General features: G+C 44.1%; 2 protein-coding genes across 9 annotated transcripts in view; one reads left to right on the top strand and one right to left on the bottom strand.

The window, feature by feature from the left end:
• slc22a18 (solute carrier family 22 member 18) overlaps window positions 1-5839 on the bottom strand; it is a 157947-nt gene extending 152108 nt beyond the window's left edge. Inside the window, exon 1 of one of the 2 annotated variants that reach the window (XM_068046084.1) lies at window positions 5704-5839. Coding sequence is in view for 1 of the 2 variants with exons in the window: in XM_068046082.1 (XP_067902183.1) it covers window positions 5240-5347 (108 nt within the window). In the remaining variant the exon portion in view is untranslated. The other variant, XM_068046082.1, reaches the window with a different exon arrangement.
• tssc4 (tumor suppressing subtransferable candidate 4) lies at window positions 5703-19753 on the top strand. Of its 7 annotated transcripts, none has more exons than XM_068046086.1 (4): window positions 5931-6189; window positions 7806-8037; window positions 12717-12789; window positions 18252-19753. In XM_068046086.1, the coding sequence occupies exon 4, from the start codon at window positions 18331-18333 to the stop codon at window positions 19423-19425; it is 1095 nt and encodes a 364-aa protein (XP_067902187.1). In that variant the 5' UTR covers window positions 5931-6189; window positions 7806-8037; window positions 12717-12789; window positions 18252-18330; the 3' UTR covers window positions 19426-19753. The 7 variants fall into 7 exon arrangements, with proteins under 7 accessions (XP_067902193.1, XP_067902192.1, XP_067902187.1 ...); XM_068046088.1 differs by having other exon boundaries at window positions 5985-6047; XM_068046085.1 differs by lacking the exon at window positions 7806-8037.
• The last annotated feature ends 6841 nt before the right edge of the window (window positions 19754-26594 follow it).

Below are 26594 nucleotides of genomic sequence, written 5' to 3' on the forward strand. Positions count from 1 at the left end.
AACATGGGGAAAAACGTTTTTTTACGCAGCGAGTTTTTAGGATCTGAAATGCTCTGCCTGAGCGTGTGGTGGAGGCAGATTTGATCAAGGCCTTCAAAAGCAAATTGGATAATTATCTGAAGAGATAAGATTTACAGAGCTACGAAGAAAAGGCAAGAGAGCAGGACTAGGTGAGTTGCTCTTGCAGAGAGTCGGCAGACACGATGGACTGAATGGTCTCCTCTGTGCTGTAACCATCCAATCACTCTATAGAAATAATTGACCTGGGCTTGGGTTTACAGGGCAGAAGTTCAAAGGTGCGCAGCTGACACAAACCTCAAATGTAGTAAACAGTGAGGAGGATAATGACAGACTTCAGGAGGACATTTAAGGTAATTGTAAGTGTTACGACCAGGTGAGAAATGTGTCTAGGGGTCTTTTACTGTCTTCACCTGGTCTTATTGTAATGGGGCATGGGAAGGTGCCGTGGGAAGGGGATGAGGTGTTGGGGGTGATGGAGGAGTAGACCAGGGTGTCGCAAAAGGAACGATCCCTTTGGAATGCTGACAGGGGAGGGGAAGATGTGCTTGGTGGTGACATCACGCTGGAGGTGGTGGAAATGGTGGAGGATGATCCATTGGATGTGGAGGCTGGTGGGGTGGAAAGTGAGGACAAGTTGAACCCTATCACAGTTCTGGGAGGGAGGGCAAGAGGTGAGGGCAGAAATGCTGGAAATACGTCGGACGCAATTGAGGGCTCTGTCAACCATAGTGACGGAGAATCCTCGGTTGAGGAAAAAGGAAGACACATCAGAAGCTCTGTTGTGGAAGGTTGCATCATCAGAACAGATGTGTCGGAGATGGAGAAACTGAGAGAATAAAAGCAAATACTTCGGATGCTGGAAATCTGAAATAAACAGAAAGTGCTGGATACACTCTGCAGGTCTGGCAGCATCTGTGGAGAAAGAAGCAGAGTTAATGTTTCAGGTCTGTGACCTTTCATCAGGACTGGCAAAGGTTAGAAATGTAATAGGTTTTAAGCAAGTGAAGCAGGGGTGGGGGGCAAAGAAAACAAAAGGGAAGGTGTATGATAGACACTTCTTCCTACCGCCCCCTGGACCATGACTCCACCATTGAGCATCAAGCGACTTTCCCCAGACTCCAGGACAGATTAATTGACAAGGTCATGAGGCAAAGGAAGTGCTAATGGTGAAGAATCATAGAAAATTTAAGGCACAGAAAGAGGCCACTTGGCCCATCATGTCTGTGCCAGCCAAAAAACAATCCACCTATTCTAATCCCACCTTCCAGCATTTGGTCTGTAGCCCTGCAGATTTTGGCACATGAGGTGTATATCCAGACTCCTTTTGAATGAGTTGAGGGTCTCTGCCTCAGCTAATCTTTCAGGCAGTGAGTTCCAGACCCCCACCCTCTGGGTGAAAAAGCTTTTTCCTCATCTCCCCTCAAACATTTCTACCAATCACTAAATCTAATGGTGTGACAAAGACAAAGCATTAGTGCAGAAAGAGTGTCAATGACAAAATAAAGAACTGTGTCCGGCTCCAACTGAAGTTCCATCCTTCATGTTTTGAATCTATCCAGGATTACAGGTATCTCCAACATATGCAACGTTCTTTGGACTGCTGTTCTCACCGCATCCTGAGATCCACACTCAGTGCCATGTGCATGAACACACTCGACCTCTCTTCTCTCCAGAAGCACCAAATGACCTGGTCTCAAAAGCTGTCCTGCTCCTCAGTTTCATTTCATCCTTCATCTTAACTAACGCATTAACAAAAAGCTTTTTCTCCTCCTTTCAGGTGTTAAAGAACGCAAGCTCCAACAGCTGATGGAGACTATCACCTCTCCCGATCCTTCTTCCCCTTCACTTCCCTCTGACCACGTTCCTTCTCCTAATCTGACCCCTTGCTGTGTTTTTATAATACCCTCTGATCTTCCCGTTTCTGACGCTGAACAATCTGTACTCAACAAAGGACTCAATTTTAACCCCTTACACCCCCAACTCAATGAATTTTGCACTCGGCATGGCACTGAGCTCTTCTTCCATCGCCTTTACCTCCGGGCTCACTGCTTTGACCAGGAATCCTCCCCCCGACCAGCAGAGCCATTCACCTGCCTCCAGCATTCACCCTCCACCTGGACCCCTCTCGCTGGCCTCTTACCCACTCTTCATCTTTTCATTGAGAACTGTCAGCGAGACTTCGGCCATCTCAATTTCTCCGCTCCCCTCACTCACTCTAACCTGTTTCCCTCCGAACTTGCTGCACTCCGTTCTCTCAGGTCTTACCCTGATATTGTGATCAAACCTGCTGACAAGGGTGGTGCTGTTGTTGTCTGGCGTACTGACCTCTACCTTGCAGAAACTGAGCGCCAACTCTCAGACACTTCTTCTTACCTCCCTGTCATGCAGGCCCCCACCTGCAAGAATGAGGCATATTAATTTCGCCACATGAACATTGGTTTTAAACTGTTACTGGAGTAAAGAAAGAACTTGCTTTAAAAAAAAGACTCTTGACTGGAAAGACATTTGCATATTTACAGACAGTGCTTAAAAGGGGCAAAAGACCAATCCCTGACACATTCAATCCACAATGGACTTTTGATTACCAGACATTGAAGGTGGAGGAGCTAACATTCCAGGTTGACTGCTCAGATGGTTGAATACACAAATGGACATGGTCACACCTGCTAGTCACATGACTGACTGGCTGTTGCAGAGTTTTGAACTGAGCGTTTTAGATTGGAGAAAACAGTGTTTGAAGACAGAAAGCTTTTGGCTCCTTGATTGAGAACATCTCTCTCCTGTCTGCTCCCATCTCGTTCCCACCAACTTTGGAATCCAATGAAGACACAAGAACCCCCGAGAGAGAGAAAAAAAGTCTCCTACAGTGTACAAGGTTTAAGAAGAATACTGGGCCTCAATGAAAAGCAAGAATTACCTACAAAAGGATTCCACAGTGAGCTTGAAGCACAGTAACAAGAAACTCTTCTGATATTTCCTCAAACCTCTCCACTTTATTTTTCTTCTGCTCTTTTCTGTCTCTATTTACAAGTGCATATCGCGTATGCATGCTTGTGTGGGGCACAGCATGTATCCGTTAGCGTTAACTGAATTAGAGTTTAAGTTTTAATAAATTTCACTTTTCTTCTTTAAATCTAAGAAAGCCTGTTCGTGCTCATTTCTTTGCTTTATAATTGGAAAGTAGCAAACAAGGATTCATCAAGGGAGAGTTCAAAACACAGTGTTTAAAATTTTTCTCCTTCAACTCCACTCCTTCTTTCAAATAAAAGGCGTTGCGATGGGTACCCACGAGTCCTAGTTATGTGTCTTTTTGTGGGATATACTGAACATTCCTTGTCCGAGTCCTACTCAGGCCCCCTTCCTCACCTCTTTTTCCAGTGCATTGATGACTGTATCGGTGCCACTTCCTGCTCTCGCCCCGAACTGGAAAATTTCATCAACTTTGCTTCCAACATCCACCCTTCTCTCACCTTTACATGGTCTATCTCTGATACTCCCTTCCTCGACCTCTCTGTCTCCATCCCTGGGGATAGACTGTCTATTAACATTCATTATAAGCCACCAACTCCCACGGCTACCTTGACTACACCTCCTCACGTCCTGATTCCTGTAAGGACTCCATCCCATTCTCCCAGTTTGTCCATCTCCGACGCATCTGTTCTGACCACAACAGTGCTTCTGACATGTCTTCCCTTTTCTTCAACTGAGGATCCACCCCCCCCCCAACCTTTCCCCCCCCCCCCCACAACCACCACCCCCCACCCCACTGTGGTTGACAGCACCCTCAACTGTGTTTGACCTATTTTCCACACTTTTGTCCTCACCTCTTCCCCTCCCTCCCAAAACCGTAACAGGGTTCCCCTTGTCCTCGCTTTCCACCCCACCAGCCTCCACATCCAATGGATCATCCTCCGCCATTTCCGCCACCTTCAGCGTAATACCACCACCAAACACATCTTGCCCTCCCCTCTCAGCCTTCCAAAGGGATCATTCCCTCCGCAACACCCTGGTCCACTCCTCCATTGCGTTCTTGTATTCCTCCATTACCTCCAACACCTTGTTGCCTTCCTATGCAATCACAGAAGGTCTAATACCTGCCCTTTCACCTCCTTTCTCCTCACCATCCAAGGACCCAAATACTCCTTCTAGGAGGAGCAGCGATTTACTTGTACTTCCTTCAGTTTTGTGGCACAAATGTGGTCGCCTCTACATTGGAGATACCAAATGCAGATTGGGTGACCGCTTTGCGGAACACCACCGCTCAGTTTGAAAGCATGACCCTGAGTTTCCGATTGTTTGCCATTTCAATACACCCCACTGCTCTCATGCCCACATTCTGTCCTTGGCCTGCTGCAGTGTTCCAGTGAACATCAAAGCAGGCTCATGGAGCAGTAACTGATCTTTTGATTAGCCACTCTACAGCCTCGCAGACTCAACCTGGAGTTCAACTATTTCAGAGCATAACTGGCTTTTTTTATATATATATTTTTTAAACCATGTGCCTGTTTTTTCATGTGGACAAAGCTGCTCATTACTCTGCCATTAACACTCTCTCTGGACTAATGCTTTGTTTTTCACCGCAAGCATCAACATGCTCTTTGCCTTTGTCCCATGGCAGTTTTGTTATTTAATCTCTCCTGCCCTCTCACACACCTTCCCTTTTGTTCTCTTCCCCACCAACGCTCTTCCACTTCACTTATCTAAAACCTAATTATTTTCTAACGTTTGCCAGTTCTAATGAAAGATCACAGACCTGAAATGTTAACTCTGGTTCTCTCTCCACAGATGCTGCCTAACCTGCTGGACATTTGAAGTAATTGGCCAAAGAACCAGAGGAGGCATGAGGAAACATTTTTTTTACACAGCAAGTCATGATCTGAAAGGCACTATCTCAAAGAATGTGTAGATTGAATAACAACATTTAAAAAAAAAAGAGGTATATAAATACTTGCAAATTGGCAGGGTTGTGGGAAAAGTGCCGAGGAGTGGGTTTCATTGGATAGCTCTTTCAAAGAGCCGGCAGAGGCACACTGTGCTGTATCGTTCTATCACTCTATGTCACTTCTAATGTGTTATAACTCAACTAACTGTATAAATTGAAAGGAACTCAATAAAAATCTCAACCCAGCCCTGGAACATTGCGCAACCAGGAAGCGCTATCTACTGCATGTTACCTAATCACAGATTAGCTATCAGTAAAAGACGGTTAACTACTCACAGGCATAACTCCAGTCTGGATCCAGAAACAAGTGGAATATAGAGCCATGTTGATGTGAGTTACCATGATAACGAAGCCTGACCCCGTGCCTTTCTCTGGACCTGCCATAATTTCCAAGCATAGACAGGTTTACGCGTCTGTTTTGTGCGTGTTTACACCTTAGGCTCTTGTGCCTCAATTATCAGCCTGACTGACAGCTGTCAATCTTCGAGGGTCTGAGGAACCATGTAATCCAGGACAACTACCTCCACCTCCAACGCGAGCACAACTGACCGTGGACACCCGCCTAGCCTCCACCAGCTGATCGGCGCGCCTCCCAATCACAGCGGCAGAGGCGGCACTAACCGCTAAAGCAGGGTGGAGTTTACGCAGCAGGCCAATATCGTCCATCCCTAGCCCGCCATTTATACAATGACAACCGAAACAGAGCAACATTCAAGCAAGAACAGACTGCTCGGGCTCACCAACAGGTGGAAGCGGAGCCAGACCGCAGAACCCGCCGATGCCTCACGCTGATTGGCTATGGATGCACATTTCGGCTTTTCATTCGCTGACGCAGTTGCCGATCACCGTCGACTGCTTCGGGGCGCTTGGAGCGCTTATTTCAGTTGCTAAGATGGCGGGGTTTAGCGAGGCATTGTGGGAGTTGTTGTTTTATGGGATGGAGGCGTCACAGCTGCCAGCAGCAGGCGGAAGCCGCTGGACTACCACTCCCAGCACGCAATGGGCGGCATAGGCTTGCAAAGTGCGCATTCGGCTGTTGTGTTCAGTCAGTCGTGGGGACTGTTGGCGGCAGAGGCGTGACAAGGTACACGGTGGCGCCGCGATTCATACCTGGAAACCAGGCCGCATCGAGATTAGAGGGATATGGACTCGGAGTCACAGCTCAATGCACATAGAACTGCTGTCCTTTTAGAGTTAAACAGTATCCTGTCCACCACTCGGAACCTGTGAGTAGAGCGGAGGGGACGAGGGATGCACTGTGCGCCATCTTTACGCGCTTTCTGATAGGCTCGTTCCATGAAGAGGATCAGTCTGGAAAATCTAGCGTAGAAGACCCCAGCCGTAAATCGTTAATTACACTTGTATACGTATAAAGGGCACTAGAGCAACTTTTCCCCAATTTTCTGCCATCCTCATTTGAAGATTCTGAAAGAGTCATGCCCTTGGGCATCTTAGCCAAATGGCCTTCTTTCACAACAAAGTCTAGACAGTGAGTATTGGCAGGTTATTCCACTCAGCGGCCATTACGACTAAACCTGATGTTGCCATCAACTAATATCCTCATGTGAATCTTCAGTAGGGGTAAACGAACAATGATCTGGAGTACAAACTCTGGCTAGTTTTTTTCCTGCCTAATCGAGTAGCCAATTATATCATCCCTTTTATTGTCCTAGTTGTTTATTAGCTAACTCTCTACATGAAAAAAGGTACCTGGACATGTACCTGAAGTGCTGTAACCTGCAAGGCTATGGACCAGGCGCTGGAAGGTGGGATTAGATTGGGTGACTAGTTTTTTTGGCTGACGTGGGACACGATGGGCTGAATGGCCTCCTGTGCCATAATTGTTCTATGATTCTATGTTTGGGGACATGATGAGGGATTAAACTTGTTTGGGACCTTCCTAGTCTGATTTAGCTGCTTACTGTATACAATTTCTTATCTACTATAGGGAAGCCCTTCCACCATTTGATGCTGTTTGTAGTTTTAACCCAATCTAATGTTGGCTACATAGCCACACAAAATCATATTTCTCAATTATCAACTGTTTGCTATTTTTACTGACTGACACACATTTAATGACTACAAGAACATTGGTCTCTCAATCGTTTCAGCAGGGATTCTTGTTCTTGGCCACAATCCAGTGATGAGTGGTCAAGTAGGATTTGGCAGCAATGCTCCCTTGCTGATTATTTGCATTTAAGGCTCATTTATGAAGAATGGTTGTTTGAATAGGTGATAGAAGGAATTTGACACTTATATGCCAGACATGAGTTTTAAATTACTTTTATTACATAGAGTGTACATTACAGAAACAGGCTTTGCCACTGTTTATGCTCCAAATAAGCCTCCCCCTACCCTACTTCATCTAACCCTAGCAACATAACCCTCATGTTTTAATCAAGAATCCCCTTAAATACATCTATGCTGTTCAACGCAACTGCTGCTTGTAGCAAGTTCAACTTTCTAACCACAATCTAAGTTTCTCCTGAATTTCCTTTTGGTTTTATTAATGACTATTTAATATTTATAGCCCCTAGTTTTGGTGTTTTACTAAATTGGAAGCAGCTCTGCATCTTATCTTATCAAACCCTTTCATAACCTTAAAAGATCTCTATCAGATAATCTCTCAGCCATCTCTTCTAAGGAAAAAAGAAAGTCTTGAATTTATATAGCTCTTTACATGCCCTCTTGACATCCCAAAGCTCTTTCTCGCCAATGAGGTACTTTTGCAGTGTAGTCGCTGTTGTAATGTAGGAAACATGGTAGCCAGTTTGCCCCCAGCAAGCTCCCGCAAACAGTAATGTGATGATCAGGTAATCTGTTTTTTGTGATGTTGATTTAGGAATAAATATTGACCAGGACACCAGGAATAATTCCCCTGCTCTTCAAAGTAGTGCCATAGGATCTTTTACGTCCACCTGAGAGAGCAGATGGGGCCTCGGTTTAACTTCTCATCTGAAAGACAGCACCTCCGAGAGTGCAGCACTCCCTCGGTACTACATTGGAGTGTCAGCCTAGATTTTTGTGGTCAAGTCCTGAAGTGGGGTGTGAACCCACAACCTTCTGACTCAGAGGTGAGGTACCAACTGAGCCACAGCTAACAGTAGAGAAAAAAGCCCAGTCCGTTCTATCTGTCCTGATGGCCATGACCCCTCTATTCTGGTATCCTAATAAATCTTTTTCGCACCATCTCCAGGGCTTCTATATTCCTTTTATAATAGGAGACCAAAACTGTGCACAGTACTACAAATGTGGTCTAACCAAGGTACTGTACAAGTTTAACATAAACTTTTCTGCTCTTGAATTTTGACCCTCCAGCAACAAAGCTCAGTGCTTTGTTTGCATTTTTATGGCCTTATTGATCTGTGTCGCTACTTTCAGTGATCTGTATATCTTAACCCTAGACCCCTTTGCCCCTCTATCCCATTTAGACTTGTGTTCCAAGGAGTATGCGGCCTTATTCTTCATGTCAAGATACAACCTCACACTTACCTATACTGTAATTCATTGGTCAGTTACACACCCATTCTGCAAGTATGTTAATATCTTCTTGCATTTTGTCACAGTCTTCCTCAATTTTCATTACACCTCCCAATATGGTGTCACCTGCGAATTTTGAAATTGTACTTCCAATTCCAGAGGCCAGATGATAGTTGGGATTTAAATTTGTTGCCTTTACCCAATGTTTATATTTTATGAATTGTAACCCAAAATTCTTGTTGATGGGCAGTACCTCTGACACTTACCACCACCTACCACATGGTCTTGTAATCAAATTCTCACTGAAGTTTCTTTTTGAGTGTTGCCATCAGTAATGGCTTTGCTGTATTATTTTAGGTCAGTTTGTTTCACAGGTTCAATATTATGCAGGAGCCAAATGATACAGCAAGTACTGATTTAGAATCAGTTCATGGGGTGAAGGGGGATTGTTAAGTAACTTTTTTATAAATGTAATAGTTACGGAGTCTGATAAGCGACAGGATTTAAACAGTTGAGTTTGTTTCAACCTCTGATGTTCCACCTGTGGTATTGGGACTTTGTCAAGCATTTGCTAAAAAGAGTGCACAACAACATTATATAGTGCATTGAGTGTAGAAAATGTCCCAAGGCAAAATCAAGCTAAGGAAGGAAATATTAGGAGGAGAGGCCAAAAGCTTTTATCAAAGGGGTGGGTTTTATGGAGCATCTTAAAGGAGGAGATGGAGTTTTAAGGTGAAGGGGCTTCGGCAGGGAATTCCAGAACTTGGATCTATGTGACTAAAGGCATATCTACCAATAATGGGGTGAAGGGGAGGGATGCACAAGTTTAGAGGGAGGAGGATGGAAGCCCAGCCAGGAGGGATGCTTTGTAGCGCTAAAAAGAAGTCGAGGGTTGTCTTTGCATTCTAAAATGATCCTGAAATAGAGGATAGTGAGGTCCGATAGCACTTGATATAGTCCAGACAAATCTGGCTATGGATGATTCAGCCTGTTGTGTACCAGATATGCTCAAGTCTGTGCCCCTTGGTCTTAATGGAGCGAGCAAGGGGGCAATAGCAGGAGATCAACCAAGATGGATGAGGGTAGAGGTTTTGTTGGGAATAAGGGTATCAAAGGTGGAGATGAGGGAGTAGTCGAACTGATTGACAATACTAGTATTTGAAATTAATTTGCAAGTGATTTTGGTGGAGAATATTTTTCAGGGATGGACACAAGGAAGTGGGATTGAAAAGGGGTTATAGGTTGTGGGTGCAAGGAATACAAGGAAGTGATTGGAGATGGCTCTGTTTGTGTTATAGTCCATGGAAATAGAGAGGCCACAGGAGATGGCATGGTTGAGGGTATTGTAATTATCTCCAGTAAGGTTTTGGATGGCAAAGGCCTGATTTGCGAATGAATGGACATTCTGGAGGAAAGTGCGGAGAGGATGGTGATTACTGATTGCTAGCAGAATCCAAGGTGGCTGGAAAGCAGGTTGGCCCCCAGTGGATGTGTTGGGTGAGAAGGTCAGCGAAGTAGGAGGATGGGGCAGTTTGGGTTATTGCTCATAAGGAAACCGGTCGGATAGTTCGATTGGTGGTCCGGAGAATGCCACGGTAGCTGTGGGTTGATGCAAGCATGATTCATGTCTGGAACAGTAACAGGAGAGTAAGCTGGCCGTAGAGTATTGATGGGTTGGGGTAGAGATCAGGGACACACTTCTTAGGATGAGTGACCAGTTAATTGGTTTTTGATGGCCTTCATATCTTCCTCAATGAACACTGAGTTGCTGGGGTAACTTAATGCTCTGCTTGGAATAGTGACCTAGAATCTTTAATATCTATCTGTTATGATGAAAAATGCAAAAATGAAAGATGGCATGACTGGGCAATAGGAAGGTGAAACGACAGGGAAGAAAACACTAAGAACAGCCCAGAGAAAAAAGATTAATGGGCCTGGTCAGAATGAACACCAAAATGTGCACGTGTATGGACAGGGAATTTGGTCTGCATGAGAGGACCTTTCCATTTACTCCAAATAACCTTGCATTGGATAGGCCAACAATTGTTACTGTTGGCACACTTATCTAGTTATCTGTCAGCTCACAGGTGCACATCTTTACTAGATCAATGACCTCACTAAATAGTAAGGCACTCCACAAAGAAAAGTTCACAAATTCAACAGTGGTTCTCCTTTTTTCCAAAGAGTCTGTCTCTGTGGGTTCAGTGGGTAAGATTACTGATCCCTGGTCTGTGTTGGTTTATTGAGTAAAGGCACCAATCCCAAGGCTGCCCCAATTCCCTGCTGATTTACTGGGTAAAGCCACCAATCCCACATCTGTACTGATTCCCTGATGGTTTACTCCAGGTCTTTGCTGATTTTCCCAGTGGTTCCAAAATACAAAATTCTTAAAATGGAACATGCAGTTTAACTATTAATAAACTGATGAAGGATTATTGACCTGAAACATTAACGCTTTCGCTTTCCACTGATACTGCCAGACACACTGAACATTTCCAGCATTCTGTGTTTTTATTTCAGATTTCTAGCATCTGCAGTATTTTGAGTTTGTAATAAATAAGCTGTCCAAACTAAGAGTGGCATCATCAATTTTGAAATTGGAGCCAATAAAACATTCAGTATTCTGCCGTGGCCCCTGGTACCTTTTGGCAATCTTGTAGGCACCAATCTTATTCTATGGGCACTTGACACATCCTAATGGTTTACGCATGGGGAAACCGAGATCTTCCCAGAGTTGAATAAAGAGCTAGTTGTATGTATTGGTCACCATTGCCATAAAAGACAAAGTTGGACAAAACCAGTTTTAAAATTGCATTTATAATTATCTGATATCACATAAACCATGAATCACCCTGTTCATTTCTGATGAAAGGTCACAGACCTGAAATGTTAATTCTGTTTCTCTCTCCACAGATGCTGCAGACCTGCTGAGTATCTCTAGCATTTTTGTGTTTTTATTTAGTAAATCGCCCTACTTTATTTCTGTTCCAAAGCACTCAACTTATAATGAATTACTTTGAAATTGTTATGTATAAGCAAAGAAACAGCATTGAGATGAGTGACCGGTTGGTTTTTGATAGTGTTCTTAGGAACATAGGAGTAGGCCATTCAGCCCATCAAGCCTGCCCTGCCATTCAGTACGATCATGGCTGATCATCCACTTCAATGCCTTTTTCCCACAGTATCTTCATATCCCCCCGATGTCATTGGTATTTAGAAATCTGTCAATCTGTGCTTTAAACACACTCAATGTCTATGCTTCCACAGCCCTCTGGGATAGAGAATTCCAAAGATTCACAACCCTCTCAGTAAAGAACTTTCTCCTCACCTCTGTTTGAAGTGGCATCCCCCTTATTTTGAAATTGTGTCCCCTGGTTCTCGACTCCCCAACCAGCGGAAACATCTTAGCTGCATCTACCCTGTCTATCCCTTTAAGTATTTTGTAGGTTTCAATGAGATCACCTGACATTCTTTGAAACTCTAGACAATACAGGCCCAGTTTCCCCAATCTCTCTCCATAGGACAGTCGCACCATCCCGGGAACAAGTCTGGTGAACCTTCATTGCACTCCTTCTATGGCAGTAATATCCTTCCTAAGGTATGGGGACCAAAACTGCACGCAGTATTCCAGGTGCGGTCTAACCAAGGTTCTATACAATTGAAGCAAGTCTTCACTACTCCTGTACTCAAGTCCTCTTACGATAAAGGCTAACATACCTTTAGCCTTCTTAATTGCTTGCTGCACCTGCTTGTTAGCTTTCAGTGACTTATTGACAAGGACACCCAGCTCCTTTTGTACATCTACATTTTCTAATCTCTTACCATTTAAGAAATACTCTACACATCTGTTCCTCCACCAAAGTGGATATCTTCACATTTTCCCACATTATATTGCATCTGCCACGTTCTTGCCCACTCACTAAGTCTGTCGAAATCCCCTTGAAGCCGCTTTGCATCTTCCTCACAACACATATTCCCACCTAGTTTTGTGTCATCCGCGAACTTGGAAATACTACATTTGGTCCCCACATCCAAATCATGGGGTAACTCTGATGCTCTGCTTGGAATAGTGTCCTGGAATCTTTAACATCTGCCTGTTGGGATGATTCAGGTGGACATTTATGGTTGAAACTGCAAAAAGGAATGAAAAATGTCAAGTTCAAAAAAACGCATTTATGTTAATTTCAATATCTGAGCCAAAGCAGCAGCTGATGTAAAAGGCAAGTAACAACTAAAAGCATTAACCTGAGAGCCCTTCATCTTTCTTTTACAGGGTGTGTGAGCTCAGGACGCTGGTAGCTTTGACAGACCGTGAAGGGGGGAAACTAGTCCAATCTCAGAACAAAGTAAGCATTGACTAGTAGACTTTCCCTCTGATACTAGAGGGAACAGTGTGGTAGTGCCCTATCTGTCCCGAGACTAAATGGTTGTACTCTCGACTATATTATAGACTTGTATTGATTTAACAATGGGCTGAAAATGTAAGATAATTCCAAAAAGTGTTCGTGGTATGACATCTTTACACAGATCCTTAAGTCAGGGCTTTGATACAGAAGCCTCTGATCCAACACAAGTTACTTCTGCCGTTCCTTCCAAGTTAGCTGCTTGACTCGCTCTGATACAGTGTGATCTTGATTTATCAAATTGTCAGGAGTTTCTGTATTCTAAGGACCTGGAGGATGTACTTTGGGGTAAAACCATGTACGCACATTAAATTACCATTTAGCACTGACTGGAATACACTTTAGAGAATGTGACATAAGTATTTTATGTTATCTGAATCACAGTGTGCCAGTTTATTCAATATGTAAATTGCAGAACATTACTTATTTTCCACCTGAATATCAGTTATATTTTACTGAACCTTTATTGAAAGACAGAGTCTCAGAAGAGGTGGTGGGTGCCTGTGTGTAGGGAGAAGGCCTGCGGTTAGAAAGGACGCTGAGTCAAGGGGCTTTTCTTAAATCTTAGAAGAATAAACGTTGTTCCAGTAGCTAATACATGCTACTTTATTACCCATGGAAGGGCTTGTTAAAGGCTGCGTAATAGACAGCTGAGCCAAGAAAGGATGACGGTAGAAAAAGTCAGGGGTGACTGTGGTATAGTGAGTTAGGCACTTGCCTTTCACCTCTGGGAGTTGGACTGAAATGTAGTCTAGATTTTTGGGATGAAATTGTTCGATGTCTGCTTGGAATAAGGATTGTTTCTAAAATGAATTTGGTCAGTCTTATCATAAGAACTAGGAGCAGGAGTAGGCTGTCCGGCCCCTCGAGCCTGCTCCGCCATACAATAAGATCATGGCTGATCTTTTCTTGGACTCAGATCCACTTACCCGCGCTCTCACCGTATCCCTTAATTCCTTTATTGTTCAAAAAGATATCTACCTTAGCTTTAAAAACGTTTACTGAAGAAGCGTCAACTACTTCACTGGGCAAGGAATTCCATAGATTAACAACCCTCTGGGTGAAGAAGTTCCTTCTTAATTCAGTCCTAAATCTGCTCCCTCTAATCTTGAGGCTATGCCCTCTTGTCCTAGCTTCACCTGCCAGTGGAAACATCCTCTCTACTTGTATCTTATCTATTCCCTTCATGATTTTATATGTTTCTATAAGATCCCCCCTCATTCTTCTGAACTCCAATGAATATAATCCCAATCTACTCAGTCTCTCCTCATAAGCCAACCCCCTCAACTCCGGAATCAACCGAGTGAACCTCCTCTGCACCCTCTCCAGTGCCAGTATATCCTTTCTCAAGTAAGGAGACCAAAACTGCACACAGTACTCCAGGTGTGGCCTCACCAGTACCTTATGCAGCTGCAACATAACCTCTCTGCTTTTAGACTCAATCCCTTTAGCAATGAAGGACAAAATTCCATTTGCCTTCCTAATTACTTGCTGTACCTGCAGACCAACCTTCTGCGATTCATGCACAAGGACACCCAGGTCCCTCTGCATAGCAGCATGCTGCAACTTTTTACCATTCAAGTAATAATCCTTTTTACTGTTACTCCTACCGAAATGAATGACTTCACATTTATTAACATTGTATTCCATCTGCCAGACCTTTGCCCACTCACTCAATGTATCTATGTTCCTCTGCAAAGTTTCACAGTCATCTGCACACTTTGCTCTGCCACTCATCTTAGTGTCATCTGCAAACTTTGACACCCTACACGTGGTCCCCAACTCCAAATCATCTATATAAATTGTAAATAATTGCGGTCCCAACACCGATCCCTGAGGCACACCACTAGTGACTTAATTTAGTTCATAACAAAAAAAGCTTCTAATGTGGAACGAATTGGCAATCTCTCTCAGGTTGGGAGAGGAAATGGAAAAAAAACATTGTTGGAATAGAGGATGCTCATGGGGTTAGGCACAGAAGATTATGCTTTACATTAATTTATTTTATGCCCGACTGCAAAGTGTCTAATAGACAATGGGTGCCAAAATGGGAAGTGTTCCATTCCTAGCACTGACGCCAATACTTTGATGATCTACTTTTTTTAAGTATCCTCCTTTTGTGCTAAAGTAACAGTATTTGTGCAGTGGTGTTCAAGCACTGCCCACAAAGTATAAATGTGTTTCATGTTCTTTGAATTTCAACTAGGTGAACTGCAGCTAATTTACAGAAACTGAAGCAGGTCTGGGGCAAAGCTAAACAGCTGAGTTTGAGATAACTCTCAAATTAGGGACTATAAAGTTAGCACTCCAGTTGGAAGTTCAATCTCTGAGAAATAACCTCCAGCTTATTTCTCTCAGCATTTTTACCTGAAAGGTACAGTCAGACTGCCTTGGTGGCTCAGTGTATAAAGATAGCCTCCAGTGTGGTACTGGGCTATAAAGTCCAGGAACTCCAAGGTTCCATCCCTGGCTTGTGCAAACTTGATAATGTGACACTGGACACCCCACAATTTTCTTCAGTGTCCTTGGATTGGGAAGGGCTAAAATCAGTCTGGGTTTCTACTTTTGATTATTCGCCGATGATCCTTGCTGAAATGCAAGCAATGTATGGATGTATAGTGAAGATGGCATTTCACTCCTCCATCCCCATGGTCAAATAGCTAATGATAGCACTAAGATGATTTGTGACTTGGAAGGAGTACAACAGGACAATTGGTGTTTATAGAATTGTGACCCTATAAGAATCACTTTCAGGAAATAAGGGACAGAAAAATGCTGGAAATAACTCAGCAGATCTGGCAGCATCTGTGGAGAGAGAAACAAATTTAACGTTTCGAGTCAATGACCTTTCATCAAAACTGGGAAAAGTTAAATATGTAACAGATTTCAAGCGAGTACAGAGGCAAGTGGGAGCAACAAAAAGGAAGGTCTTTGATAAGGTGGAAGGTAGGAGAGACTAAATGACAAAAGGGTGGTGGTGCATGGCAAAAGGAGATGGTAATGGGGTGATTAAAGGGGGGAAAAAAGGGTCTAAAGGAGGTACACATGGGAAAAGCAGAATCATCAACAACAGCTGCCACCCAAAAACATGAAAAAGGGGAGCAGAGGTTATGCTCTAAAATTGTTGAACTCATTATTGAATCTGGGAGACTATAAAGTGCCTAATCGAAAGATGAGGTGCTGTTTCTCGAGCTTGTGTTGAGCTTCATTGGAACAGTTTAGGAAGCATAAGTGGGAGTGGGGAGGAGACATAAAATGACAGACGACTGGCAGCTCAGGATCACACTTGCATAGTGAACAGAGGTGCTCTGAAAAGTAGTCACTCGGTCTGTGTTTGGTCACCCCAAGGTGGAGGACAGTGCATCGTTAGCAGCAAATACAGTATGCTAAAACCAATTCACCTGGAACGGGTGTTTGGGTCCTTGGGTGGTGAGGAGAGAGAGGGTAAAAAGGCAGTATTGCATCTCCTGCGCTTGCATGGGAAGGTGCAGTGGGAAAGAAGAGGGGTGATTAAGGAATGGACCAGGGTGTGGCAGAGGGAACAGTTGCTTTGGAATTCTTTGGGTTGGGGGGGTGGTGGGGGTTGGTGGAGAGATGTGTTTGATGGTGGCATCACGCTGGAGATGGTGGAGGATGATCTGGAAGCTTGGTGGGGTGGAAGGGGAATCCTAATGTGGTCGGGAAGTGGGGGAGGAGGGGTCAGAGTAGAAATGTGGGAAATGGAACTGACACAGTAAAGGGCCCAGCAACCACAGTGCGGGTGGGGGGAGCCTTGGTTGAAGAAAAAGGAAGATGTATCAGAAGTGATGTTATGGAAGGATGCAACATCACAACAGGTGAGATGGAAAAACTGGGAGAATGGGATAGAGTCATTACAGAAGGTGGGATAGGACGAAGTGTGGTCAAACTGTGGGAGTCAGTGGGCTTATAGTGGATATTTTTAAAATGTAGTTGTTGCACCATGTGGTGTTGACATGGGTCGTTCTCACTGTTCAACTCCCCACCTGACCGTAGCAAGTGTATTTGTATTAGAGTTTATCCCTTGGTGTTACATTTTTCAAATAAACAGACAAGAACAGGTTTTCTTGTAGGTTTTAAAAACAGGAAATCAGTTGTTTATTGATAAATACGCCTTATCCTGAAATTGTCACAACCGCGTCCACTCACACGACTGTTCGCGCGCACAGAAGAAGAAACAGATCGAGAAGGGATAAGGGAAGGTGGCTTTTAGTGGGACAGGAAAGTTAAAATAAGCCTGTTGAATTTTCTTGGAAATCGAGTTCTAGTTGGATGGAGGCCCAAGATGAGTGTAGATTTCTCTCTTGATTTGAAGGCTCAATTGAAGACAGCGTGTTACATCTAGCTCTCACTGCTGTATTCTGTATATGTCAGTTCTGCAGCAGGGCATGTGCTTTCTGGATTGGCTGGAATGCAAGCTTTAGGATGTTGCTTTTCTGTGTGTGTCTGTGTGTGTGTCTCTCTCTCTCTGGCTGTCTTTTTAAAGCTAATGCTATTATCTCTCACCTGTTAGGAGATGCTCTGGTTTCTTCATGGTGATCTTCTTCTAGTTCAGGGCTAAGTTTAAAATAGTTGGCTAGACTTTTCACCAGTTCAGGTTTCTTGCTTCTTGTCTGAAAGTGACTCCCACCTCTTTAGCTAAGCTTTTTAAATCTTCAACGCTTAATTTCTTTACCTTATGGGATATCTCTCCCTGTTCTATAAACTCCTTGGCATGAAATGTGGCCATCTCTTTTGTTTCTAGCACCGTGGAGAAAGCACAGAATAATACAAGAAAACTTGTTTGTTTATTTTTCCACAATTTTAAGAGGTCAGTTTACCTCCCATTTTCCAAATCTCTTGTTTGGTTGTTCAGATCCTGGCTTTGAGCCCCCAATTTGTTATGACCACTGTTACGACCGAGGCAGGAGGAGTGCACTGCTCTAGTCCCACTTCTCCACAGGTCACAACATATTTTAAATTTTCCCATTTATCATTACGGTCAGTCATATACTCTATTTTTCCCAGAATAGAACATACTAACCAGGTTTCTTTAATGAACAACAAAATTATCAGTTTATTATAAAACAAGTCTTAACTAGTAATGAAGTAAAACATAAACACACAGATCAAAATTTAGTAATAAATTACTGGTTTGTAATATTGATAATGAATTGATGTCTCTAGTACACTGATTTTTATTGTCTAACAAAATAGTGAGTTCCCAATATATATGAATTAACCAAGTCGGACTGCATTGTACTGTCAAGTTTTGATGGTGCTTATGTCTCTCCCATTACAATATTTTTAATACATAAAGTACATTGTTTTGTAAAATGTTTGCATGTGCTTAAAAGTCCCTTTAACTACTGAACGTTGTACTGTATGCTTTGTTATTTTCTTACCAGGCTGTGAGCTCCCTGGACATCTGGAAGCAACTGTTTGCTGCAGTGCTTCCTGAGGACGACATTCCATTATTGCAATAAAATGGCTGACGGAGAAACCAACATGGTTTTCACAGATGTCTTGCTTCTAAAAGAGCCTGATCATGAAACCAAATTACCCAGTGATGCAATATCACTCAGTGACACTGACTCAGAGACTAATCTGCAGTCATTCAATTCCTTGTCACCTCTTAGTGAATCTGATCCAGACTCCTGGTCCCCAGATGACTTACCTGCTCATGGGGTTGAACCCCAGTGCGATTACATGTCAGATCATTCTTTATCTACTGTTGGAAACAGCCCTCCATCACAGCTGTTTCAGCTCCGGGGAACTAGTTCCGGCTTCTCTTTTCGTAGTCAGAATATATTCAGTGGTTTGGAGAACGCAGTAAAATTTGATGCTTCTCAACCCAGGGACAATAGCACCATTGATGGAGAATTTAAGTGCCCACCAAATCCAGGTCCTCAGAGAAAGATGATAGAGGGGTCTCCTCCAGGAAACCAGAGCAGTTCTCCTTCAAAGAGACGGGTTAGTGGGGAGCCTCCCAGAGGAAAGCAGAGCAGCAACTCGCGTAAAAAAGCACAGTCTGTCCCAGACTATCTTCTGCATCCGGAACGCTGGACTAAGTATAGCCTGGAGGATGTTCCTGAAACCAGCAATAAGAAGAATACAGCAGTGGCATTCGAGTTCATAGACAGCTTGAAGAAACAGAGAAAAGAAACATCTACAGTGGACTTGGATGACAGCTTCACCACCTGTTTCAATCAGGAGTCTGACAGTGTTTCTGGTAAAATCCTATTCTCCAAGCCATCAAAACCAGTAGGCAGCATGGCAGATGGTGTAGACAGGACCGAACAGCAATGTCATGGTGTGGTGAGGAAGATAGCAAAGACAGCAGAACTGAATCCAGAGGACTCTGGGCAGGTGGATCTGGCACACCTAGATTACGATGAAGTCAAGGAAGTGGAAGACGTGAAAGCAGAGTGGCATGATAAAGATGCAGAGGAGCCAGCAAAGGATAGGAAACAAGGCACTACAGGGGAGAAGGTGCACAAGTCAGTGGTATTTCATAGTGGAAGAAAGAGGAATCGAAAGAACATTCGAGTGAAACTGGATAAAGACAGGGAAGATGACTAATGTCTAGTTAATTTGATCCCAAGGCAGCTGATGTTTTTAAATGGAAAATTTCAAAATTATTATTTAAATGGATCTGTCATCTACGGGGCTGTCTTGTTTTGTGTAGTGATCTGAAAAACTGAAGATTGATAGTTCAGCTGAAATTGATTTGGCTGGATGCCTGTGTTTAACACTTTACCTTTATATTAAGTTGAGATGTGGGTGGGGAAGAGAAGTTTAGTGTCTTTGATGTTATAGTTTGATAGGAAGGAGAAAAGTGGGGTTAGATCCTGAACTGTAGTGAAGATAACATGTACACCATTAATAAAGACTTTTGTTATCCTTTCAATTCCGTGTCCTGCATTATGATTATAAAATGTGAGTTGGAAACCCCTAGGCTAAAAGGGTGTGAAGAGATTACGTGAGATCCTATTTAGTAATACTTGGGAGTTGAAAGTGCAACTACAGAAGATCTGATTTAATGCATTCAAGGGTGTCATTTTTTTGGGGTGGAGGGGGTTGGTGAAAATGGAGGTGGTGGTTGGAGTGGAGACATGGAGGGAACAGAAGATTATGGTAAATTTCACTCTTGACCCAGTAGTGGTGCAGTGCACTGAGTGTCTGACAATCTTCAGTTAGAAAGTGTAAACAATTTGGTTGCTATTAACAAAGCACATGATAAATCAAGTGATAATTAGAGGCTGTTTACTTCATTATTCAACTCTGAATACTGAACTCCAATTACATTAAGGAAATACACTGTGTGACTAATTAAACATTACTGATGCACCCAATTTTTCAGGATGCGTTACATAAGCTCAAACTGCACATATCTGCCTCCAGGTAAGAGTCTCAACTCTGGTCAAAAATATGAAATCCAAGCCCAAAACTTAAAAGCATTGAAAGATATTTCAATGGATAAATTCAATTTTTTTTATATATAGGGTTCTCAACTCTGGAGCCATTCTTGGATGTTTAATCACATGATGGCCTGACCATGGAATATCTGCAAATGTGACTGCAGTTACCTTAGAGTAGAATATCTTTGCTTGGGGTCTTGTGCCAACAGCTGTTTTGCAAGAAGTTCGGTAAGCCAGCAGACCGCCCATTAGCAGGTGAAGAGAGGAAGCCAAGGGCTGGGAAGACAGAAAACTGAGGGTGGGAGAGCAATTCGTAGGAGGGAATCAGTGTTGGAAGGAGCACATCAATAACTAATAGTAATAAAAACAAGAAATGCTGGAACCACTCAGCAGGTCTGGCAGCATCTGTGGAAAGAGAAGCAGAGTTAACGTTTCGGGTCAGTGACCCTTCATCGGAACTGACAAATATTAGAAAAGTCACAGGTTATAAGCAAGTGAGGTGCGGGTGGGGCAAGAGATAACAAAGGAGGTCTAGATTGGACCAGGCCACGTAGCTGACCAAAAGGTCACGGAGCAAAGGCAAACAATATGTTAATGGTGTGTTGAAGGACAAAGCATTAGTACAGATTAGGTGTTAATACACAATATTGAACAGCAGCAAGTGCAAACCTGAAAAAAAAGTGGGTAAGCAAACTGAACCAACTAAGATGAAATGAAATAAATGCAAAAAAAAAGGTTGTAAAAAATGTAAAAAAGAAAGGAAGAAAAAACAACTAAAAATGAAAGTAAAATGGGGGGCTGTCATGCTCTGAAATTATTGAACTCAATGTTCAGTCCGGCAGGCTGTAGTGTGCCTAATCGGTAGATGAGATGCTGTTCCTCGAGCTTGCATTGATGTTCACTGGAACACTGCAGCAATCCCAGGACAGAGATGTGAGCATGAGAGCAGGAGGGAGTGTTGAAATGGCAAGCAACCGGAAGCTCAGGGTCCTGCTTGCGGACTGAGCGGACATGTTCCACAAAGCGGTCACCCAGTCTGCGCTTGGTCTCCCCAATGTAGAGGAGACCACACTGAGCAGCGAATACAGTATGCTACATTGAAAGAAGTACAAGTAAATCGCTGCTTCACCTGAAAGGAGTGTTTGGGGCCTGGGATAGTGAGGAGAGAGGAGGTAAATGGGCAGGTATTACACCTCCTGCGATTGCAGGGGAAGGTGCCATGGGACGGGGACGAGGTGGTGGGGGTAATGGAGGAGTGGACCAGGGTGTCGCGGAGGGAACGATCCCTTCGGAATGCTGACGGGAAGGGAGGGGAAGATGCGACTGGTAGTGGCATCACGTTGGAGGTGGCGGAAATGGCGGAGGATGATCCTTTGGATATGGAGGCTGGTGGGGTGAAAAGTGAGGACAAGGGGAACCCTGTCATGGTTCTGGGAGGGAGGGAAAGGGGTGAGGGTAGAGGTGCGGGGAATGGGCCGGACACGGTTGAGGGCCCTGTCAACCACAGTGGGGGGAAATCCTCGGTTGAGGAAAAAGGAGGTCATATCAGAAGCGCCGTCATGGAAGGTGGCATAACTAATAGTAATGCTGGTAAAATTCAAATTTCCTTCCACCAACAGTAATAACTCATGATAGTCTATACATAACTGCCAGGTGCAGCAGCCCAATATTCTACCTGTAACTGTCACGAAAACGTGCTAGGTTGAATGATTTTTTTTTATCCACCAGCTGGAAACCTGAATATTAAACTGGTGGAGATGAGCCACTCAAACCTTGCAAGCTTTGAACTCTGCTGACTGAGCACAGAGACATATTTCCTGCTGCAGACTGTAGTGTTCAGTGGTTTAGTTGATCTGTGTTTGATTATGTTTGTTCACCGATTGATGCTCACTGTGGTTAATGACTTAAGCCTGATGGGGGAGCTAGAGATTGGAGAACTTTCCAGAAAGGAAAGAGATCTGCCTTGAAGGAATTCAGTCACATTGCTCTCTCCCAGAGAACCACTGAATCAGCGGACACCTCTTAAAACTGGAAGCTGAAGAATCACCAAATCAGCGTCCTAAAGGCCTGCTACCTGACCCGAATCTGACGGGACCCAATGACGTGTCGGGGTCAGGTCGCTCTTCCGGCTCTGGCTTTTGGGCTCGGGCCGGGTCGGGTTGGACACACACAGTATTACCTTTTGCTCTGTTGGGAGGAAAAGGGAAGTTGAGTAAGTAAGCATCAAACTTGAAAAGCCTACCTGAGCTGGGAGTCTGGGACGTAAAGGAGGGAAATGTGCATCTGGACTCCACAGACTCTTGAGTCTGCGCAGTGAGCGTCTCCATGATGTCATCATGCTCATGCTGCAGCTTCCGTCCATTCCATCCATCTAAAAGTGGTAAGTACACAAAAGTGCACTATGGTCAGGTTGGGTCGGGCGCGGAAAAAAATGGAAGGACTCGGGCCGGGCCGGGCTTGTGTCCAATGTGGTTCTGTCGGGTTTGGATCGGGTTTTCTCCAGACCCGAGCAGGCCTTTACAGTATCCACATCTTCAAACCAGAAGCCTAAGGGCCATCAAAGGAAAGTCACGGGACCACCAAATTCAGCCTGAAGCCAGCCTAGTCACCAACCTTCACAGACTTATCGCCTTTTTATTTCTCCAGACTCTTAATTCAACCAAACTATCCTTCCCCCACTCTATAACTGATGTGTGTGTGAAAGTTAGAGCATTTTTTAAAATTATTTTTACTTAGATTGGTTTAAGTACAATAAAGTTAACCACCTTCTTTGGTTAAACTCAAAACTGTCCATTTGGCCCTTTATATGATCATGGCGCGCAAACAAGTAAACACTGAATTGGCAAGCATATCCATTTAAAAAAAGAAATAAATCTGTTGTGGTCAAACAAGGAGAGGGAAAAGAGGGGAACCCCCTGCTCACTTGATCGTAACAGAAATTTTCTCATTTTGGGTTTGATTGCGGACATAAAACCCCAAATGAGAAATTGGAAGCGGGAAACCAAATTGATCCCTAGCGCTAATTTTTAAAAAAAAATTTTAATACAGGTTTTCTTGTGGTTTTCAGCGCATGAGTACAAAATTGTTCACATTCGAGACCAGTACCTTCCTAGAACAGAGTGAAGTAACTTAGGACAGTTCAAACTCTTATCCATTGAAGAGCTAGGAAGTATAGCTAGGCACTTAGAGATGAATATCTGTCCAAAAGCTAGAAAACTTGAAATCCTAAAACTTGTGGCCAAACATTTTAAAATTGAAACTGGAGACAGGCGTAGAATCTGTAACAAACAGGCTATCATTAGCAAAGATACAGCTGGAACAGTGGAGATTAGGGCTAGTATTCCAGGAATGGAAGGAGGAGAGAGAATTCCAGGAAAGGGAGAAAGAAAGAGCTTTCCAGAAGGAGAAGCAGTAAGAAGAGTTAAGGCAGCTTAAACTGAATAGGGGAAGACCAGCGTACCCAGTGAAGGTACTGCCAGTGAGGACTGAGTGCTGAGCTCTTAAAGTTCTCCTAATTGACACCAAAGTTTCATGAGGAGGATGCGGAAGCATTTTTCATCTCATTTGAAAAGCTTGCAAAACAATTGACGTGGCCAGCAGAGGGCTGGAACCTACTACTGCAAAGCAAATTAACAGGAAAAGCCCATGAGGTTTATTCCCTATTGTCCACGTGAGTTCATGAAACTATGAGATGACCAAAATGTTATGCTGAGCGCATACGAGCTGGTACTGGAGGAGTACTGCCAAAAATTCAAAATTCTCCAAAAACAGCCTAAATAAACTTACATCGAGTTTGAAAGGATTAAGCAACTTGCTTCCGACTGATGGATACGGGCGCTTAAGATAAAGCCCACCTATGAAAAACCTTAGAGAGGTGATCCTCCTTGAGGAGTTCAAAAATCCACTTCCCATTTCCATAAAAACCCACATGGCGGAACAAAAGGTTCCAAGAGCCAAGCAGGCAGCAACCCTGGCTGATGATGATACACTTGTCCACAAGCCCTTGCCTGAAGGGAAATCCTTCCCTAGTCACCTCCAAAAACCTGAAAAAGATAGCAGGTGGGAAGGTGATAGGAGGATGAATAGCCATTGGTGAGATGGGAAAGATGGAGAGACAGGGGTCCCTCCTCAGGCCAAAAAGGAAGGTGATGAGAACAGGAGTGATGCCTGAAAGTCTTTCATTTCCATTGCAACAAGGTAAGTCACCTTCGAGTTGACTGCTGGAAGTTATGGGGAAAACCCATAGGACCAGAGCAGGAAAAGGGGCCCTGATGGAAAGCACAGCAGACCAGCCCATGGCTCCAACTGCAGCAGTAAGTGCCTGTGAGTGTGGGAGAATTTAAGAAAATCCCTGAGAATTACCAGGACTTTGTGTCTAAAGGAAAAGTGACCCCATTCCCCTCGAATGAGGCAAGTAAGCCCATAGTCATACTTAAGGATACAGGGGCCACCCAATCCCTTCTGGGAAAAGGCATGACCTTTCGCCCAGAGAATGCATTGAATTCCAAAGTATTAGTGGACGGTATCGGGGGAAGGTATATGCCCAACCCTTTATATCAGGTGCACCTGGAGTGCGACCTTATTTCAGGACCGGTAACCATGGGGATTGTCCCTAGTATACCTGTGGATGGGGTTGACCTATTCTTTGGTAATGACCTGGCAGGGGCCAAGGTGGTAGCTTCCCCAATGGTAGTAGTGAGCCCGAAAGAGGTCAGGGAGACAGAGCAGTTACAGGAGAAGGTGCCTGGAATTTCTCCTGACTCTGGTGACCCGGTCCATGGCCAAACAAGCTCCGTCAGAGGAGGCTGAATTGGCAATGAAGATGGATGACCTTGCTGTCTGGTTATCCGAAACCTTCGGGAATTTAGAGGAATTAAAGGAAGTGTTAAGCAGGTCTTCTTTGGTTGAGGCTCAGCAAGCCGACTGCCGAAACTGAAGCAGATAGGAGTTCCAGATTGCTACTTTTTAAAGAATGAGATGCTGATGAGGAAGTGGAGACCTCCTCTCAGACCTGTAGATGAAGAATGGACAGTGGTCCACCAGGTAGTCGAGCCGCTGAGGTACCATAGGAAAATATTGAGGATAGACCATGAAATTGCAATGGCTGGACATGTCAGTATCCGAAAAACCCAAGCCCGCAGATGACAACATTTTGACTGGCCGCAACTCCAAAAGAATGTGGTGGAGTTCTGTTGCCAAGTTGTGGGCAAGCCCCAACCTGCAACAAAACCTGCACCCCTAATTCCCATACTGGCTTTTGGGGAACTATTCAGCAGAGTGCTGGTGGATTGTGTGGGGCCCCTGCTAAAAAAACAAAAGGGAACTACCAGTATCTTCTCACCATTATAGATGGGGCTACCCGACTTCCAGAGGCCATTCCCCTAAGAGCTATGCTGCCAAGGAGGGGCGAACCCAATTTTTCACCCAATGTGGGCTGACTGCGGAGGCCCAGTCTGATCAGGGCTCGAATTTTATATTCAGTATATTTCAAAAGGTCATGGGTAATCTGGGCATAACCCAGCTAAAGTCCTCAGCCTACCACCCACAGTTACAAGGGGCTTTGGAGAGGTGCCACCAGACCCTAAAGACAATGATCAGGGCATATTGCTATGAGTACCCCCATGACTGGGACAATGGGCTGGGATTTCTTCTATTTGCTACCAAGGGCACCGGATGAATCCACTGGCGTTAGTCCCTTTGAATTAGTTTATAGACATGAGGTGAGAGGTCCTCTTAAACTAATCAAGGAGAGATTTTTAGGACACAGGGACGAACCTTCCATGTTCCATACATCTCCATGTTCCATGAGAGGCTCACGAGAGCCTGTGCGGTGGCTCAGGAACACCTAAAAACCTCCCAGACAGCTATGGAAAGGCAGGCAGATAAACATGCCAAGGCCAGAACATTTTAGCCCAGAGACCATGTGTTAGTACTTCAACCAATACAGGGTGAACCACTGAAAGCCCGGTTCAGTGAAGAGGATTAGTGAGGTACATTATTTAACTGATACCCCAGACAGTAGGAAAAAGCAAAGGTTGCGCATCATCAATATGTTAAAGCAGTATCACATCTGGGAAGGGGACAAACAAACACAGGTCTGTCAGGCAGTCAGGAAAGAGGAGGGCAAAAGGGACAGTGAGGATGATTTAGAGGGAGGCCTGGAGGATTCCCAAATCGTACCCCCCTACTGTCCAGTTAGCTAACACTGAAACGTTAGGGAGATTAGACACTGTACTCTCCTATTTAAATGCAGAACAGAGAGGGGACGTAACAGGGTTGCTCACACCGTTTAAAGAGATCTGCAGGGACAAATCAGGTTGCACAACCCTG

Source organism: Heterodontus francisci, chromosome 14 (assembly GCF_036365525.1).
Source record: "Heterodontus francisci isolate sHetFra1 chromosome 14, sHetFra1.hap1, whole genome shotgun sequence".
NCBI lineage: Eukaryota > Metazoa > Chordata > Chondrichthyes > Heterodontiformes > Heterodontidae > Heterodontus > Heterodontus francisci.